Source organism: Poecilia mexicana, unplaced genomic scaffold, assembly GCF_051168715.1.
Source record: "Poecilia mexicana isolate PSO_F unplaced genomic scaffold, ASM5116871v1 scaffold_5, whole genome shotgun sequence".
NCBI lineage: Eukaryota > Metazoa > Chordata > Actinopteri > Cyprinodontiformes > Poeciliidae > Poecilia > Poecilia mexicana.
This window is the reverse complement of record NW_028263374.1, coordinates 18,765,980-18,786,769: the sequence shown is the minus strand read 5'-3', so window position 1 is coordinate 18,786,769 and position 20,790 is coordinate 18,765,980. Positions and strand designations below refer to the sequence as shown.

The window sequence follows — 20,790 nt, the reverse complement described above, 5'->3', positions numbered from 1 at the left end:
AACTACTTTTGGTTTACTTTCTAGTACAAACATCTTAGTACATTTGAAATGAGATCAGATTAGTTTACAAGAACCTTTTAATCAAAATGTGGAAGGTTACTTTAAGTAAATAATTACTTAATATTGGTGAAAACATACTTGTTCTGCTGGCAGATTATTTCACTTATAAGATGGGAAAAATGTCTTGCAACTAGTACTTTTTTAAAAACCAATTTTAAGAAATTATTTACTTAAAACAAGCTCTGATATCTTGTTAAAAAGCTACTTGTAAGTACGGTTTGACTAAATTCAAGTGCACTAAGATATTTGTACCAGAAACTAGACCAAAAATACATCATATTTAATATAACTTTATGTAAAATACTTGTGTAAGAGTTTGTGTTTTTACAGTGTCTTTCATGTATGTTTAAACGTTCATGAATGAGACTCTGGTTTACATTCTTCTAAATACTGAAATCGCTGTCTTTCGTCTCCTGAGAAGGATTCAAATTCACACTAAAAATGTTGACATTAATAAAATATAGCCTGCAGAGATTTCTGTTTGGTGTGTTTTCGTCTGGGGTTTACGGAGAGGTCACCCTGCGAAGCAGAGGGAGTGATGCCACAGTCGGCATACTGTACTGAAAGGAAGGCAGGCATGCGTGTCTATGTTGTTATAGTTGCCATGTTTGGGCCTGAAGTGGAATCCATTTCTTCTCATGCAGTAGTACAGTATATATTCTTTCTTTTCTTTTTGTTTGCTCTCACCAGCGGGATGATCCTTTCTCGGGCACACAGGCAGTTCCCTTCATTCAAGAACAGGTTTTTTTGTTCATGACGAAGACACCAGAAATGAAACTTGTCAGCGAAAGATTATGGGGAGTTCACGCTGTCTTATTTTCTTAAGCCAGATTTGGACGTGACGCACAATAGCAGTGAATGGAGTTAACGACACAAAAAAAAAAAAAAAACACAAATGGGTCTGCAACATGTTCTCGCTGTGAAACAAAAAAAAAACAGAAATCTGAATTCCTAAATGTTGTCATAATGTGTGGTTTGGTTGGTGAGGAGAGACGCTGAGAACCCAGGTATGGTGAAGATGATGTATTTAATGGTGAAAAGCTCGACAGTCCAATACAGGCGGCACGGCAGACAATATAGCACGCAGCTAATTACCGGTAGCGCTGAATAAACAAGACTGACAAAAACGAGCAAATGCCGACACAGGACTTCACAGTACTACTGTGCCGGCAGACGAACTAACAGACAACATAGACAAACTTAGACATAGACAAACACAACCAGGACTTAACAGTTCTACCGGCGTGACGAACTACGACAAGGACCCGACGAGGAACACAGACAACAGGTGGGTTTAAATACACACGGGGTAATTAAGGGAACGAGACACACCTGGGGAGCAATCAACGGGGAGGACAGGACAGAGACTCACAGGGAAACAGGACGGAACACAGAAAACTCAAAAATAAACACACAAAAACACGGATCTTGACAGTACCCCCCCCTCAAGGGCGGATACCAGACGCCCACAAAAACAGAAAAGTCCAAAAACACAAAACAACCCAACAGGGTGGGTGGAGGGGCGACGGAAGGAGGGCAAGAGTCCATAGAAACTGTCCAAAACAAAAAACAACCCAACAGGTGGGCGGAGGAGCGAGTCCGGCGGGCGTCGCCGGCGCAGAAACCGGAATCCCGGAGGCGGGTCCGGCGGTCTCTTCCGCCGGCGCAGGAACCAGAGACGTGGAGGCGGGTCCGGCGGGCGGCGTCTCCGGCGCAGAAAGCCGAGACGTGGAGGCGGGTCCGGCGGGCGGCGTCTCCGGCGCAGAAAGCCGAGACGTGGAGGCGGGTCCGGCGGGCGGCGTCTCCGGCGCAGAAAGCCGAGACGTGGAGGCGGGCCGGCAGGAAGGCCGGCTGGGGACTCGGGGGGAGCAGACTCTGGAAACTCGGGGGGAGCAGACTCTGGAAACTCGGGGGGAGCAGACTCTGGAAACTCGGGGGGAGCAGACTCTGGAAACTCGGGGGGAGCAGACTCTGGAAACTCGGGGGGAGCAGACTCTGGAAACTCGGGGGGAGCAGACTCTGGAAACTCGGGGGGAGCAGACTCTGGAAACTCGGGGGGAGCAGACTCTGGAAACTCGGGGGGAGCAGACTCTGGAAACTCGGGCGGAGCAGACTCTGGAAACTCGGGCGGAGCAGACTCTGGAAACTCGGGCGGAGCAGACTCTGGAAACTCGGGCGGAGCAGACTCTGGAAACTCGGGCGGAGCAGACTCTGGAAACTCGGGCGGAGCAGACTCTGGAAACTCGGGCGGAGCAGACTCTGGAAACTCGGGCGGAGCAGACTCTGGAAACTCGGGCGGAGCAGACTCTGGAAACTCGGGCGGAGCAGACTCTGGAAACTCGGGCGGAGCAGACTCGGGGAGCTCTGGCTCGGGGGAAGGCTGCGCTCCGGCAGCAGGCTCGGGGAGCTCTGGCTCGGGGGAAGGCTGCGCTCCGGCAGCAGGCTCGGGGAGCTCTGGCTCGGGGGAAGGCTGCGCTCCGGCAGCAGGCTCGGGGAGCTCTGGCTCGGGGGGCGGCTGCGCTCCAGCAGCAGACTCGGGGAGCTCGGGCGGCTGCGCTCCAGCAGCAGACTCGGGGAGCTCGGGCGGCTGCGCTCCGGCAGCAGACTCGGGGAGCTCGGGCGGCTGCGCTCCGGCAGCAGACTCGGGGAGCTCGGGCGGCTGCGCTCCGGCAGCAGACTCGGGGAGCTCTGGCTCGGGGAGCTCGGGCGGCTGCGCTCCGGCAGCAGACTCTGGGAGCTCTGGCTCGGGGAGCTCGGGCGGCTGCGCTCCGGCAGCAGACTCAGGGAGCTCGGGGGGCGGGGCTGGTACAGGAGGTGCCGGAGATGGGGCGGTGGAGTAGAAGACCGGCTTAGGAGGCAGAGGATCGCCAGCCATGATCGCCAACGCTGTTTGTTGTTCCCGCTCTGCCTCCTGCTTCAACTCCACCAAACCCAGCGAACGTAGGTGCGGAGACCAGCCCTCCAGCACCCAAAGGAGTCTTACGGCTACCCCGAGGCGTCGGAAAAGGAAAGAGGAGTTTGCTGTAACCTCTTTAAAGTCCTCTATTGTATCCTGCAACTCTCTCCACCGAGTAGGGTCCATGATGATGTAGGTAGCGATCCTCACCTTTACTGGTCGGGTCCTTCTGTCATAATGTGTGGTTTGGTTGGTGAGGAGAGACGCTGAGAACCCAGGTATGGTGAAGATGATGTATTTAATGGTGAAAAGCTCGACAGTCCAATACAGGCGGCACGGCAGACAATATAGCACGCAGCTAATTACCGGTAGCGCTGAATAAACAAGACTGACAAAAACGAGCAAATGCCGACACAGGACTTCACAGTACTACTGTGCCGGCAGACGAACTAACAGACAACATAGACAAACTTAGACATAGACAAACACAACCAGGACTTAACAGTTCTACCGGCGTGACGAACTACGACAAGGACCCGACGAGGAACACAGACAACAGGTGGGTTTAAATACACACGGGGTAATTAAGGGAACGAGACACACCTGGGGAGCAATCAACGGGGAGGACAGGACAGAGACTCACAGGGAAACAGGACGGAACACAGAAAACTCAAAAATAAACACACAAAAACACGGATCTTGACAAATGTTACTCTTTGTGCAACACTGTGGCTTTTCTTAGGATTTATAAAGTGATCGGTCTTGTCTAACGGCGGTTGGCAAGCAACGTTTTGTTGCATTATCGCCACCAACTTCAATGGAGCGTTGATCGAGATATAAAATGCTAGATATATTTAAGGCTGGACAGTGTGGCTGGATAAAATCTAAATATATGAATAATTATTGATACATTTTTTTGTTTTAAATATCTGAAATTCTGCCAAACTGTCTTCCTGTTTTATCCACAGTTTCCTTTTGAGCTGTTTTCATTCTCTTCTTTCACTCGATGCAGTTCTCTTTATTTTTAAACAGCTGTGAGGCACGAGGTGGTGAAACCTTAACCTGCTGCTCCGCCAGTTACTCAACAGTTCGTTGCTAGGTAACCAAAGAATAAGTGAGTTGCTAGGTAACCGAGGAGTGAGTGAGTTGCTATGTAACCGAGGAGCGAGTAAGTTAGTTGATGTCACCGACTTTGCTTAGCTGGCTGTGAGAGGTTGCCTATATCCCCCAGAATGCTGTGCGGTTCTGACTCAGAGTTTAAGTGAAAGGATTGAAAACTATATTATCGTATTTTCTATTGATATTGATCATGTGTCTATTGCGATATTGTTATTAATTTATTGCTCAGTCCTACATATTTGCTGGGACCCATACGGAGTCATCAACAGTTGCTCTTGAGAGAATATTTAATGTCCCTTTAGGATCACTAAGATATTTTTTAATTTGAATTTGACCAGTTCTTTCACCGTCTAGCCAATCAGTGACGACAGTCGTCTGACGTCTCATTTTCAGCCCGACTCGGCTTGGAACCAAATGTGAAGTAGGACCTAAAAATAGAGGCTACTGCTATGTAGCTTGTGGAAAACCCTAGTAACCAAGCAGAGCCATGCCGAGTAGGTGCTACTGATCTGAATGTCTTCATGTAGACATCGTTTCACCACTTTACAGTTCAACCACAGTGTGTCATGGGCTGACGGAAGACAATGTCAACTTTTCTGTGTGTATTGATTGAGATTTTACTGGAGGCAAGTTAGCCATGCTCTAAAATGCATCTGTTCATTGAGCTTTTGTCCACCAAGGAGCAGTCAAGGACGTGACTTTGTTTATATTTACATGGAGGAGTGTAAATATAGGTGGTTCTTCTATACAGTTCTCACATTGACCTCTCGTCTCTATTTTGGTACATTTGAAGGGTTTTTGGTTACAATTTTTCCGTAATATAAAGTTAGGTTTTCTGATTGAATAAGTAAATATTTTCTGAATAAATGTCGGGCTGGACAATAAATCAGTGACAACATATCCTGCAATAGACTCAAAATCAATATCAATAGATAATGGAACAGTGATGGAATATTTACTGAACTTTGATCCAGAACCGCACTGCATTCTGGGGGTGTAGGCAGAGGAGAGGCTTTAGTTGCTCAACTTCTCACAGCGATCTAAGCAAACTTGGTGGAATCAACCATCTCACCCACTCTTTGGTTACCTAGCAACTCACTCACTCCTTCGTTACCTAGCAACAGCCTGGTAAGTAACTGGCGCAGCAGCAGTTTAAGGTTTCATAACGACTTAAAAATAAAAACCAACTGCCAGTAGAAAACAGTAAAGGTCACGCCACCAGTTTCAGATATTTAAAACAAAAAATGAATCAATAAGTATCAGTATCGACTGATATGAAACATATTGCAATACGTTTTTTTTCCAGCCATATAGCCCAATCCAAAAGAAACGCGGCCATAACAAAGAATGATGTTAAGTTAGGAGTAACTTTTGTGAAGTTTTGTTACCTTATTGAGTGTTTTCATTAAAGTTTATTTGCCTTGAAGTTGGAAAGCTGGGTGTTCCTGGCAAGATTTTCCACCTTTAGGGAGAGCAGCTTGTCCTCCATCCACCTCAGACCTCATGAATTCTCAATCCCAAAGACAATTAGGACAATCCAATAAGCTTTACTCTAATGCCGACCTTATGCCAAGCCTTGTGGCTGCCTCTCTGTGACTGTGCTTCCATGACTCAGATAACTAGCCCACATAAACAAAACGTCCTCAACCTGGATGCGGAGTAAATTGATAAACTAAGCTAAGATTTAGAGAGGGGAAACAGGAGACGCGTCTGCGCGGAACAGGGATGAGGTTTCAGGGATATTCTAAGCACGCAGCGATGGTTTTCGCCCAGCTGTTACTGTACGGGGCGAGCACGGGGCTTTATATAAATCAAGGGACTGTCACACGATTTGTTCGACTGAATGGAGAGCTCAAGGCATCACCGCGACTGCATCTACATGGAACCGCAGGGATCGGGTTACTGAAACTAGTATTCTCCCACTTCCAACTAAGGCTGTCACCCGAATGGCCCTGCCAGTTGCTGTGCCCTTGAGTGAGACAGCGCCCCACTAAGCACATGTCGATCTGGGGATTACATTCAGGGGTTTAGGAGGGGAAAGGAGGACGTAATCTGAAACTGTTGTGTCTTGTTGCTGTGCACTTTTCTTAATGCTGTGCTATCATGCAGCGTGCAATGGTATTGTATGACCACTGCCCGAGGAAGTTCATCTGTGGAAACTATTTTTGTCTCGCCAGATGAGTGCTGCAGCATGTTTTGTATCTTCCTAATTTCATTAGTGCTTTTTAGAGCCACAGCAGATGTGAGTGGCTTACATTTTAGCCCTCCATAACAGTGTGAGTGTGCATGTGTGTGCTTCCTAAAAGCATGAAATATTTACAGACTTGGCAAGATTACATAAAGTGAAGCACCCTGGCTCGCATTTATGCTCTCAGCGGCGTAACATTCTCATGTGTATAATGAATATAAACCATGCATCTACAAGGCATTTAGCTGCAGCTCCAGGAAAGAAAACGAAACTCTCAAACCATCTGTTTATGAGTTTGTCAGAAGCTTATTGTCAAACTTGTTTAGTTTAATGGATTGTGCCATGTTACAGACCCAAGATAAACAGTTTCCATCAATACAGAAGACGAGACGCCACATTGGCTTCATTGCCAACTAGAAACATTATGTCACTGCATCCGCCATTTTGCGTGTGGCAAGTTTGACTTGGGTGTTTGCTAGGAAAGTGAGGATTTTTTAAGATTGTTTTTTGTGTCTGTTTATTACTAGTGTTGAAGTTAATTTACAATATCTGCTCATTAAAAACCAAAATATAGCCACTCTAAAACAATTAGACTGCATTTAAACTGATCCTTAAAAAACGCCAAGCCACTTCGTTAAATATAAACATTGTAACCATACATATTAAATTGTATTCAGTTTAGCTTTCAATTGTTGAAAGCTAAACTAAAGGGAGCTTTAGACATTTATAAGCAGAGTAGAGGGAGACATTATTTTAAAAAATAGAAACAATGACATCCAGTGGGATTGAACTCATATCTTCTGCATTATAAAGAAGCAGCAGCGCTGCCCAATCTGTGATGCACAAACACATGGATAAATCCAGGACTTTGTTTTGTTATTATTGTTCAAATAGGTATTTTTTATTTTAACAAATAAAGATCTATAGATCTTTTTGTGTGGCAGTTGTTAATAAAAAACAGTCCTTGTTGTTTCCATTTATCTTGGTATTTATCTTATTTTCTCAACTTTTAACCCTAAGATACACAAAGATACATACACTTTTACACACACTGATATTATTATGGAAGTATCTAAATAAATGTATATAGTCATCAGTTTGCATATTTCATTTGTGTGAAATATAATTCAAAAGCGTAAAACCGCTCAGTCAAGATGTAAACTTAAAATCTTACAGATGTAAATTAATTGTTAATTTACGTCTAAATGTAGCTTTATGATTAAAATATTTTAGTTTTAGTTGGTTTTTGTGACTGATTTAATGACAAAGATGTAAGATAAATATTTTCACTAACTTTTGCTACATTAAAACACCAGGCAGCCATTTTGGATTGGAAATCACATGTTGCACTAGAATATCTGCCTTTATAAATCAAATTACGACTTCCAGGGAGAATTTCAGTATTTACCGCCCTCTCTAACTTATTCACATGAACAGATTTAATATTTTTATTATTACCATGTTTTTTGGCAAGGCTGTCACTTGAGTTGTGTCTGTTTGTCAGATTGCCCAGTTTTCTTTTAACTTATAAGTTTTAAGTTTGAAATTGCTCCAGTCTGAGGGTGTAGCAGCCAGAATTAGTGTTAGTTTAGACTGGGAGTCTGAAGGGACACACTCTTGTTACAACCTGTCAGACCTACAGCGTTTTACAGCCATCATGCTTTGACTCTATTCTTTCACTAATCCTTATGAGTAATCTTTTTTATAAGTCGTCTCCTCTGCGCTGGAGACATCAGTTTTATTCTGTCTTTTGTGCATTAGTAAAATATTTTTCTTTTTTGTGATATAATCAATCAAGGGCAAATAACTGGGCGTCCTTTATTGGAAGACTTTAATTTTTTATTATTACTATTATCCGAATTTGCTTTAAATAATCTGTTTTCTGAAGCTCTGCCAAAGTAAAAAATGGTTTGCACAGCACAGATACTTAACACTCTATCAGAAATGAAAAAGCTTCAAGTTGTTATTCAGCAGGTTGGATAAACAGCAGGATCTCCATTCAGATGTTGATGTGTTTGCAGTGAGCCGCGTGTGTGATTATAAGTCACGCTGGCATGAAAATTGCCAAGGCCTTGTGCTTGTACAGTATTGGCTTGCTGTTATATAGCACTAATTAAAAAATAATGCATGTCTGCTCTTGCCCATCTGCTATTAGACCCTGTTTAGCCCACAGGTTTGCTTTGAACTGCTCCCTCATTACTGCTTCTCAAAGAAATATCATACAATAGCGAGTTGAAAAGGGCAATGCTTGAATGGAGTCTGAAAGGGGAGGCTGTACTTGGCCTTCAAATACACATTCCTTCGGCTCAGTGCTTCCTCTGTGGTCCCCGCTTCTGGCCCACTCCCCCTCCCACTCAAGACTCAGTTCCCACAGGGGACGCAGCCAAAGCAAACTCCTCAGAGGAAGTCTCCCTCTCCTTCCAGTGTGAGGGGAAAGAAAGGGATGCATGTCCAATCCGGGCCCTGTGGGACTCGTGAGGCGGTAGGATGTGCGGGGAGGCTGTTATGGCTCCGCAGCCGTGCTGTGTCTATGATGTGGTGGTGAGTAAAGCCTGTGCGGCTGCTCTCCTGTGAGGTCAGTGTCATATTTAGCCAGCAGGTCCCTTGTGGTGTCTGGGAGTGTCTGTTTTCTGGCTCTATTATGTCTAGTGCTCACAGCCTTCCTGGAGCTGGAAACCTCAGGGTAGAAATAGTACCAGACGAGCAGACATCCTTTGTCAGGAAAACAGCAGTCACGTCAGTAATTACAGAGTCTGATTACAGCGGCCCGGCAGCTCTTAGAATACCACTGGCCTGGACCCAAAGACAGGTGAGGGGTCGAGTCGCCGTTGAGTGGGACGCAGTCTGGAGGAGGTCTGGGTTAAAGGATTTAACCTACAGTAGCAAAAACAAACACGGAGCTTTGTGTGTGAAAGGTGTGTGAAGTGGCGACTGGTTAGACAGGTGGAGACATGAGGGGAGTGTCCCGACAAACATGCACACCTCATGAAGCGCTAAGCCTGCACTTGTAAATACAAAGCAAATAAAAACGGGAATTTATCATTGCGTATGTTTAACTGGAGTTATTTATTAAACAGCTGTTAAAACTATTTCCAGTTATTTTATGTTTACATTGTGATTTGCTCTGATAAAATAGAGTTTAACGGGTTTCACAATTGACATAGATTTTATGTGGGTATATTTTAATCATATTTCAGATAAAGAAATAATTTAAAGTCTTTTTATTTGTCTGCTTGGGGAAAAATTTGCCTTGAACCAAGTTGTTCACACTGCCCAGCTAAAAGACATTCAAATAAATTATTAAGACCATTTTGCACACCTGGAAACAAAGATATATTTATTATTTTGTGATTAAGATATGAAATGTCACTAAAATAGAAATATGAAACTGCTGAGCTCAGCTTGCTAACAAGTTTGACTTAGCAAGTGCTAAAGCCTAACTGTAGCTGTTGCTAAGCTAGCTAAAGATGGATATAAACTTAACTTTTTTAATCTATTCTAACATTTTGATCCATCAAAGGTTAAATGTTTTCCTGGCAACCACAGTTAAGATGTGCTGCTTATCAGTAACAACTACCTCAAGGTTAAAATGTTAGCTAGCAAGCAAATCTGTTCTTAGTGTTAGCATTCTTATTAAGCTAGCTAAATATGGTTTTAAAACTGCAACTTTTTAAATTTGTTTTAATAGTATAGCATATTAAAGATTTTCCTGAAAACCACAGCTAAGTAACAGCTACTACATAACTTAACCAGCGAGTTTGTCTTTTGTATTACTATGTAGCTAAATTTGTCAAAATTGTACACAAGCCAAAATTCTCGCTCCAAAACAGGAACTTTCTGAGCCACAAAATCTTATATCTCTCTTAATTTTTCACAAAATAACAATTTAGAAACACCCTGAACACACAATTCCTACTGTGAAACATAGTGGGTGTAGCTTTATGCTAACCATTTGCCAGATTTTAACAAAGACTCTAAGAAGTGAATCTATGTTTAAGTTTTAAGGGTTCTATCTCACATGGCTGAGCTGGATGTTGACTTATAACTACATGTTTTATTGGTTCAGAAACGAAATATATATTAATATGAGTTAAAAAAGAATAATGGAAACCATCAAAGTACTTCCACAGAAGTTAATAATCGTCCTTATTTCCACTAATGGTTGATACAACCAATCAGTACCAAATCTGGATTGGGTGCTTTGATTGGAAATGCAAGTCAATAGCGTGTCAATTAGCATTAGTATTTCAACTTCTAAACCTGCATTTTCTTTTGAATATTAAAGATATGGAAAAATCTTAAAGTAAAATAAAAATATACCTAGTTCTGGTCAGCTGCCTTATGTGACATCACCAGAGGAATAAGCACATAGAGGCTTTTAGGAGGGAAAATTTTTATCGTGATTAAGTGATGATGGAAAATAACCGTGACATATTGCCTAAGTCTGGCTATTAAAAACTCACATTGCATAAAAGTTTAAATAATTTTAATGACTAATATTGAACGTCCTCCTGAATTCCTTTTTACAGTGCGTATGAGACATTTTTGTCTTTATTTTAGGTGTGCTGTGCCAGACCCAACGTACCACCTCCATCAGACACACACGCTCCTATGAATACACACACCCTCCCACATGCACATACGTGTCTACACTCCTTTAACCACCCACCTGACCACACGTCCCACTCACAGCTGCAACCACACGCACACACGCACAGAGCGTGGCCTTGTGTAGAAAACCATTCTAGACGTGATTCATTACCAGCCAGGCTTCTCGCGAAATTTCTATTTTTAGGTGATTACAGCAAAGCAGCGATAAAGATTTTCACAAACACACATAAACCTGCAGGAGTGTGTTTCATTGAGGATTTCTGAAGGGAAGTAATCATTTCTCTTGAATCGCACGCGGAGAGATGGGAGTGTTGGCCCTTCCTGCAGGCAGGATGTCATAGTAGTGAGTAAGAGAGCGGGAAGCAGGTCTGTGCTGGCCTCTGCGCCTGACTAGGTAAACATATCCTCTGTCTGACAAGTGCAGACCGGAGGGCTGAGAGCAGGTTAGCCGTCCTGCAGCTTGCAGGAACGCCACCGTTTTTACAGGATTCAGCACTTTGCATCCAGACGGATACTTTAACTCCTCTCTGGTTTTGAGAATCCCCTCAAACTGCACAATGACTCTGCAGTTCTGCGTCAACCGTGCGATCCCATCTGCAGTCAGATCCGACTGCAATTACTTTAATTTGTCTTCCTCCCTGTCTGCCTTTGGACTGCGGTGTCTCTGTGGTTCGGGGAGTCGATCTGCTCCACCTGACGGCGCCTCTTCTCCTTGGCAGGCAGCAGTGTAGCCCTACGCTGGCTGCCAGCCAGGCCAGCTTGAGTGTCTGCTCAGCTCAAAGGCCCGCTCACACAGAAGCGCACAAAAACACACACAGACGCAGGCATGCCAAGCCCAGAGATTGAATGCTTACACAGACGCATCTTCCATCCTCCTTGCCTCACTGTGGCTCTATAATTTGCTCCCTTTCCATGACCGCCTTTTATTTACTGTGGGAAGGAATTCTGAAACATCTCTTCATGTTCTGACAAATCTGTGTGCCTCTCATGAATAACACCTTTCACAGTCACAGGGCAGTAGTTTTTAGAAGTTGCAGGCTCTTGAAATATCCGCTGTACTCTGTGATGTAATGTGTGCACTTCATCTCCGCGAGGATGTCGATGATTAAACCTCCACTCTCTGCCTCTCTCTGCAGTCCCCCAGCCCGATTCCGGCCAAGAGGGCCAAATTTGACAAATTACAGTCTCCGCCATCTGACAAAGACAGGAAGCCTGACTGGTTGCAGTCCATGTCCAAGTCTGCACACAAGGTTTGTAAGCTTTTCAGCATCTTAAAAGAAGTATTTATAACCCATGAACGTTTTTTAAAAATTCTGTCAGCTTACATAAACTTTGTTTCATGATTAATGTGACAACATGAAAGTAGGAAAATGACGCATGCTGTTTTTTTTTTTTTTTTACAAATAAACCTAAATCATATGGCATCTATTTGTGTTACTCTGAGACCTCTAAATATAATCCAGTTTCAGAGATCGCATTAAAAAGTCACATAATTAGTGAGTAGAGTCGACCTGTCTGAAAAACTGGCCCTAAAGTTATTATGATGGACTTTAATACTGTCAGTTTGAGACCATTTTATGTAAATAAAATAATAATACAAGGTTGTCCTCTGAAAGACTAAAACTTTGAAACTGGAAGACATTTTACCAAAATAAAACACAACAAAAACAAGAAATAAAAAGGAAATAAAACCAAAATTCAACTGAAATCGTATTAAAAAGCCTTTAAACTAAATTCTCCTAAATCATCAGAAAACTATCATTGTAATTTATCATGTGATTAATTGATCAATTGATTAATTGCTTACTGCAACAGGCGTACATGTTTAACCTCAGTAAAATCCAGTGAGTTTGTGAAAGTCTGATGGAGAAAAATAAAAGCTTCATGAAGACAGGAAGGAAGTTTAAAACAGGATGAGGTTAAAAAACAGAAGTCCAAGTTTTGAAATGTAATATTTGCTCCGTCAGTTAAAAAATAAATTTAAACCGACTCCAGTGAAAACCTGCTGATGGTAGCTTTGGATGAGCTGCAGAGACCCACAACTTTGTTTGGTGGTGAAATAACAGTGACTCGTCTTGAACGCTCCTCCTCCGTGACAAAGCACGGTAATGGCAGCATCATGCTTCAGCAGGGAGAGAGAGGCTGGAGCTGAAAACAGGGAAATGCTGAAACATAACCTGGTGGAGTTCGCAGAAGAGCTGCAGAGGTTTTCCTTCTAGCAGGCCCTGTTCGTTCAGGCACTTTAAATCCATGAAAATCCTGGGATTTTATTTAGCCGTTTTCAAGGTTTGGAAAGTTCTTGATTTCTCTATAAAGTCCTTGAAAGAGCTTGATGTTCAAACTGCACCATTTTGTATTAATTTACAGTCTAACATTTGATTAAAAGCCAAAAATTGGAAAACTTTATTTACAGCTGAAAACAAACATTTTCACTTTTTTTCTCGCTGCTGAAGTTAAATTAGATTCAACTTTTATTGTTTGTTACTTAAAATTACCAAAATTATTTGTATTTGCTAAAAGCCAGAAAACCTAGTCAGAACATTTATTTTTAGATCATTTTTGCAACTTTCTTTGTATATTGCGTTTAATTTGAGCAGGAAGGTCATTTATCTTGTGGTTGTAATGAATATTTATTATTCCTAATTTCTCAGCAACTTATTGATTGTGTAATTGATCTTGTCTTTTTTTGTTGAATTAGTCCGATGTGTTTGAGAGACACTTAAAAACATAAACTTTTATTATATTTTAGTTTACCTCACCCCTGCTGTAGAACATAGAATATCGATACATTTTCAATAATAAATCTGATCATTTATTAGTGAAATGAAACTGTTTTTAGTTCATTTGTGTTGTTTTATCTCCAAAGTGATGCTGGAAAAACTGTAAAATGTTTGAAAAGTGTTTGAATTTTACTGTGGGAAAGCGAACGATGAAGCAGAAGGTGTTTTTTATTCGTCTCAGTTGAACACAGTTATGCTGTTTGTCTTCTGTGTCTCCGTTTTGCTCTCATCAGTGTTGATCTATAAAGTCTCCACTGAAGTTGTGGCTGCAGCATGACAAAAGGCGAAACAGTTCAAGGGTTATAAATCCTGTTTCATGGCGATGTAAAGCTGAAAGATCACAAGACTCGCTCTCCTTCCAGTCATTTCATTATCATATATGTATGACCTCCAATTACACGGCTGTGTTTAAAATAGAGGGGCCTTTAACTGGGTTCTCCATGGCTGGTTTAATGTTCTTAGTTCATAGAGTTTAACCGAAGTTGTTTTTTGCTCTCAATAGGATCTGAAACAGGTCCAGCTGAAACAGAGGCCCTCTGCTTTCCGCCCCTGGTCTCCAAAAGCCGTGGAAAAGGAGAAACCGGTACCTCACAAAGAAGCTGAGAGGTGAGTCCTCTAAACAGATCTGTTTTACTGTGCGCGTATAAAATACAGAATATTTGAGTTATGCATACTTTCTCCACAGACCCAACAATAGGAGTCGTGAGACTCTGGTTTCCCCTCCGCTCCATCCCAACGACAGCCACGTTTCAGGATCCAAAAACATTTCCATAAAAGAGCCACATAACAGCAAACCGACCCATTCGATGTGTTCTGGTCAGGCCGAGGACATGGACACGGACGGAGAGATCGACGTGGACGACTGCGATGACGGTAGGCTAAAAAAGAAATAAGTTCAGCATTACACAACCAGTCCATGAAGAGACTTTTTTTTAGTTGCAAGTGTCTTTCATTGTATGCAAAGTAGATGAATCACAGAGCAGCTAGTGGAGGGCGATTCCAGAACAACTGCGCCATCTGGTGTTGGAAAGAAGGACTAAAAATAAAAAAAATAAAAAAAACAGGAAACTTGCTGGGTTTTGTTTTTTGTTGTTCTAATATTTTCTGCCACATTCCTCTGAAACCTCTTCAGGTCCGGTTCCAGCTTCCTCCCTGACCTCACCTCCAGCGGCGTACGGCAGCGTTTCTCAGAGCCTGTCTCCACAGAGGCCTCCGCAGGCCCAGGATCTGGCTCCCTGGCAGTCGGGGCCGGTTTGCCCAGAGATCGAGGCCATGAGGCAGATGCTGTATGCTGGGATGGAGACCAGAGAGGCCAGGGAAAAGGTCCTGCAGGAGATCGTCCGGATGAGAGTGAAGCAGGAGGAGAAGCTGGCGGCTGCCCTGCAAGCCAAACGCAGCCTGCAGCAGGTAACTCCTCGCCTTATAGTTACTCCGTGAGACATAAAGTATTCCACGCTAAAAACTCCTCAATAAATGCAGGTTTTGTTGCAGCAGCACAAAGGTGATATATGATGCTTCCTTGAGATGGTTAGTGTAGCTACAAAACATTTTGCACAAAATTATTCTTAGATGAGATTCCAGTCTCTTCAGCCTATTTTGAGCTTTTTGTCACTTTAAATCAAAATAAGCTGCTGCAGGCCACCAGCGCCCCCCAGCTCAACATTTACACTCACATGTAAAGATGGCTGGAAATACACGCACAATCATACAACTGTACATCTTTGAAAAGCATTAGTAGAGGCTCCTGCACAACCACCAAGAATGTAACAAGTGGTTTCTGAGTAGTAAGTCAACAACAAAACACTTGCCTTTTCCAGCAGCCATTGTGCAGCGCATACAGCAGAAAAACCAGCTGACCAAATATGCTGGAGTTGCTAGGTAACGGTACAGTGTGACTCAAAAATTGGAGGATTTTTAAATCTTTACTTTTTACTTTTCTTAAGCAGTTGGTCTGTTTTTAGGAGCAGTAGAAACCCAAATGGAAGAATAAAAACGTGTAAAAAGTGAATTTAGTACAATGCGTCCCTTTTAAAAAGCATTCTAGGAAATAACTCTTTTAAATAAAAGCTGTGGTTACACACATAAATATGTCTAGAAGAACTGTGATTGTGGGTCTGATGAACTATTCCTCTTTTGATCTGGTAGCGGGTTTTGGATCAAAGATATAAAATATAAAGCTGACCTCCTTTCATTAAACTGGAAATGGGTCAGATTTATATTTAAAATCTCCCAGTATTAAAGGAAGCTTGGGATGGCAACCTAACAACACACTTTTAAAGAGAATTAGGCCCACAGCACCACAGATCCTCCACCATACTTAACAGTGAAGGTCAGAAGCTTTTCCACTCTTGTTCTGGAGACTTGCTGACCTTTTCTTCTTTTCTAACTTTTTTTTTTCTTTTGTTCTTTGGTAACTGAAGCCCTTGTCCTGTTGAGAACTGGACTTCTGTGCAACATCATATAAAAACCCCAGGGAAACAGGAGATCACTAGTTTAAAGTTCCTTTCGATCTAAATCAGGGTTGTCGAAAATTTTTGTCAAATGGGCCAAAATCGGCAGCTTAAATATCTCAAAAAATATATATTTTTTTAAACTACAATCACCAAATGTATGTCTTAACCTACTCAACAGTTAATTAAGCTTGGACTACTTTATTTAAACAAATTGATTAATCATATTTTGTGTAGGAATGGGGTCATAGATCCAAATCTTCAAATGGTTTTTGAATGTTCTTCTTGATAAATGAAAGGCATCTGAAGAACATTTAAAGATATTATCAACAATGAAAACAGGATCTAGTTCAGTCTTCATTTGAAAACACTTGCTGTATTTAGCCGTGTTTTAATACATCAATTAAAAGCAGATTTTTGTGCACCAAGGTGTACTTTAGAGTATAAGTCAATAAGTAAATGTGGAAAGCTCCTAAAAGATGATTACTTTATGCTGTAACATTTTTGTAATTAGATTTTAATTTAACAGTCATAATCTTGCCCTAATTTGTTCAAATCTTTCTTGAATTGTGGTCTTGTGGGCTGCAAAAAATAAATCCAGGGGCCACAAATGGCCCCCAGGCCTCACTTTGAACACCCTTGACCTAAAATGTGCATTTTATGTCAATTTAATGGGTAAATATCTTATCTTGACACTCTGTTTAGCTTTTAAAAGTAAAGTCTGTTGTATTTATTTGGGACACAAGGCATTTAGGAAGCAATTATTTCATTACATTTTCCCCCAATACAGCATAAATCTCTAATCAGGTTTTTCAATTTGAGATTATGCAACTTTAAAAACACTTACATAGGTGCCATTTAGGCTGCTGCATGAAAGCCGGTGTTAACAAGCCAAAACTTTGTGATTTTTTTAGGAGCTGGAGTTCGTGAGGGTGGCTAAGAAAGGCCGTCTGCGCGACGCCATCGAAGCCAAGCGCAACCTGCGGAAGGAGATTGAGCGCCTCCGTGTGGACTGGGAGAGGAAGATGAGGGACGCAGAGGAATCCTGTGGGCGGCTGAAGAGAGAGCTGGACAGAGAGAGACAAGTTCGAGTTTGTGACCAGGGCTGTGAGGCTGAACGTCTTCGAGTCAAGTACTCCACTCAGGTATGCAACGCCGCTGAATCACTCGGAAGAGGAGCAGTTATAGTAATAATGTAATTCATAGTTGCTTATTAAAATACAGAAACAAAACTTCTAACATCAATTATGTGAAAACCCTTTCTGCTTGACTTTAATACAGTGTAGGGCTGATCTGTTCATTATTTTTTAATTAACCGATTAATGAATGGATAGCAAATGGTGCTAATAGGAGATTTTTAGTGAAGCTAAAACTATGCAGGAGTTCTGGGTAGAACATATTTACAAATAAGGTTTATTGTAAATATTGTTTGTGCAGATTTTTTGCTTAATTACTGTTCTGAGAGTTTTGTTTCTGCAAATACTCTTTTTTTGAGCTTGAATAATCCAGTTAATTACTAAATTAGTCGACAATTATTACAATAATCAATCCATCACAATTTGTCTGATTAATAATTTCAGCCCTGATACTCAGCATCAACATCAGGGCTTTTCGTGGTTATTGTTGTTGTTTATAAACTACTGAGCAACTACAGCAACACCATTTGGTCAAATTTGTTTTAATTTGTTGCTCAAAGCTGGAGCAGAGTTTGAAAATCACAATGAAATGAATGAGTAGCAGTAGGCCAAGCTGAAAAGTGTAGGCCTGGCATTTTGATGTGCACATGTTTGGAATGTTTTTGTTTTGCCCACATCTATTTCACAAGAAGATATGGTAAATTATTGGCTTATTAATTCCAGGAACATTTTTCCAAGTATGAAAATAATAACGTTTTCTAAGCTGCTGCAGATAACAAAGCTTACATTAGACTATGCCTGGACAATAAATCAATAACAATATATTACAATAGACATACAACATAATTAATAGCCATCACTACCTCAATAACTCTTTGAAGAATTATAATTATATGAGCGACAATATTTAATTTCCCTTTGGGGTCAGTAAAATATTTGTGAATTTGAATTTTAAGTGAATATTCAATATACATAATATTCACTGACCTCTGCTCCAGAACTGCAAAGCATTCTGGGATATATAGGCAAAGGAAAGACTTTAACCGCTCATTTTCTAACAGCACAGCTAATGAAGGCTGGTGGCATTAACTCTCACTCTTTGGTTACCTAGCAACTCACGTTCCTTGGTTACCTAGCAACGACCTGTTGAGTAACTGGCACAGCAGCCGTTGAAGGTTTCACTGCTGTCTCATGACTGCTTACGAATGAAAAACAACGTTGTGGCGTGAAAACTGGATAAAACAGGAAAGGTCACGCCACCAGTTTGGAAGATTTTCAGATGTTTAAAACAAAAATTTAATCAATAATTATCTATATCAACTGATATGAAATGATTATGTCTTGTTAAGTTTATCAGGCATATTGAACAAAAAATTCAGTTTGTCAATTAATCTAATTTTTATTTGGCCTGTCACTCATGGACAGAACAAATTTGCTGATTTTTTTTTTTTTTCAAACGTCATGTGTTTACAAATTGATTTAACAAAGTTTATCCACGTGTGGTTTTGTTGCGCAGATCGAGGAGCTGCACGTGCAGCTACAGCAGGCGGAGGCCGACCGAGAGCAGCTGAGGCAGGAACTTCAGCAGGAGAGAGAAGCTCGACAGAGCCTGGAGAGCGTGGTGAAAGACCTGCAGAACCAGCTGGCCCTGCAGGCCAGCTGCAGTCCTGCCGGGGAGAGCAAGGACGCACACAAAGACACAAAAAGCCACGAAGCCACGCAGCCCAGCAGAGGATCCTAAACATGCACATGTAAAAAAAAAAAGAGAGAGAGAAAGAAAGAAAACTGGATGGAGAGACTCAATTGAAAGGAGCTCCTGTTGGGGAATTTAAAAAAATAAATAAATAAAAGGTCACTTTTGTAGAGGAAATAAATCTGTCATATATGATATGTTATAGTATACATCAATATTATTATGAGAATATGACAACAAAAAAAAAAATCACTACATGAACTGGAAAGAAGCATGAGCATGTAACAGAGTGAAGCTACGAAAGACTTGTTCGGCGACAAACACACACCGTTTCAGCGAGCCGTCCTCCTGGCGCTGCCCCAGAGTTTTGGTTTCGGTATAAGCTATTCTGAGAAACACAGCAACACAACACTACTTGAATATGAAGGGAAGGAACCGGCTGCCACTGGTGGAACGGGAGCGGGCGACGAGCGTCTTCGTGCCACTCCGAGGTGTCACTGCAGACCACTGGAAGCTTACCACTACTTACCTTTAGGCATCTGCTCCACTTCCAGGAAAAACGCATGGAGCATTTTAAGGAAAACTTCTCGCTCAGTTCCACCAGCAAGAGAAAAAACAACCGTATACGAACATATATAGCAGCTTATCTACCTTTTGTATTTGATATAAACCTGAAGTATTGGCGGTTCTTCGGTGGGCGGCCTTCGTGCTCACCATTGTTTAGCTCCTAGGTATTTTATGTAAGTACTAGTTTTTGTTGCTCGTTGTGGTTTTGTTTTGTTTTTCACTCCCAAAGCCATGCAGAGGATTTTTTTTGTTTTGTTTTGCCCACTTTAGTTTACAAAAGTAAAAAAAAAAAAACACACACACACACTCCTTTAAAGAATAGAAAGTCCTAAACAGCTGTTAATGTTATAAAATGGTACTTCTGACTTTTTAAGTAATTTATAATCTACAATAATTCGCTGCCTATTGAGAGAAAGCTACCTTTTTTTTTGGTTTCTTTTCTTTTGGGTCTCCGGTTTTAGGGCTCTTAAATCAACAGTGGCTGTTTGTATGAAAAACATTTTTACATATATACGAAATATGGATATCTATTTTTTTACTTTGAGAAAAGTAATTGCACTTTTTAAAGACAGAACCTAGCATTGTACTCCCTGTTACATTTTTAGAATCAGAAAGTAACACGAGCTTAAATTCACTTTTCCCTCAATATACCGTCTGATGTAAATACAGTATTGTAAATAAGATGTTTGTTGGTATGGTATGTTTGCTTGCCCCAGACATGAGTTGATTATGCATATTATTTTTCGTTCTTACTTGAAACCAAAAAGACAGAGAGACTCTATTTGAATTTGCAGAACTGTAATTTGATTGTTGCCGCAGTCACAGTGCATATACCAAGCTGGGTAGATTTATCGATTTAAACTACTAGTAGTTGTGAGTTTCTCTCTCCAAAAGAACTTTAAAACCTTTCACTTGATGTTATAGATTAATTATTTGATGAATTATAGAGTATATAGTTCACCTCTGACCAAAAACTCACAAATATATGATATACTTCTCAGCACTTCCAGCTCCGTCACAGGTTAACTCGGACCTTCTGATGGTTTTTGAACCTTTTTGGTGCTCTCATGTGTAATAGACAGGAAACACTTTCATGTCTTATCATTACGATACCCTCGCTCAGTATTTGTTGGGTACAGTATAATAGCGGTATCCGTGTTAATTTGCTGAAGCTCCTGTACTTTTCTGGGGTCTGGAAGTGGGTTTTCACTGGCCTCTTGTTTCAGTGTTTTCCTTTTCCTTTCAGAAAACTTGTATAATACCCATTAAAATTTAAACCAGTTCTACTCA

At 41.5% G+C, this 20,790-nt stretch overlaps 1 protein-coding gene across 1 annotated transcript in view; it reads left to right on the top strand.

The window, feature by feature from the left end:
• The window catches only part of skib (SKI proto-oncogene b), a 55,486-nt gene extending 34,696 nt beyond the window's left edge, over positions 1 to 20,790 (top strand). Inside the window, exons 2-7 of the mRNA XM_014998750.2 lie at positions 12,011 to 12,124; positions 14,157 to 14,260; positions 14,340 to 14,527; positions 14,787 to 15,061; positions 17,019 to 17,249; positions 18,757 to 20,790. Coding sequence (XP_014854236.2) covers positions 12,011 to 12,124; positions 14,157 to 14,260; positions 14,340 to 14,527; positions 14,787 to 15,061; positions 17,019 to 17,249; positions 18,757 to 18,981 — 1,137 coding nt within the window. The 3' untranslated portion in view covers positions 18,982 to 20,790. The remainder of the gene's footprint in view (positions 1 to 12,010; positions 12,125 to 14,156; positions 14,261 to 14,339; positions 14,528 to 14,786; positions 15,062 to 17,018; positions 17,250 to 18,756) is intronic.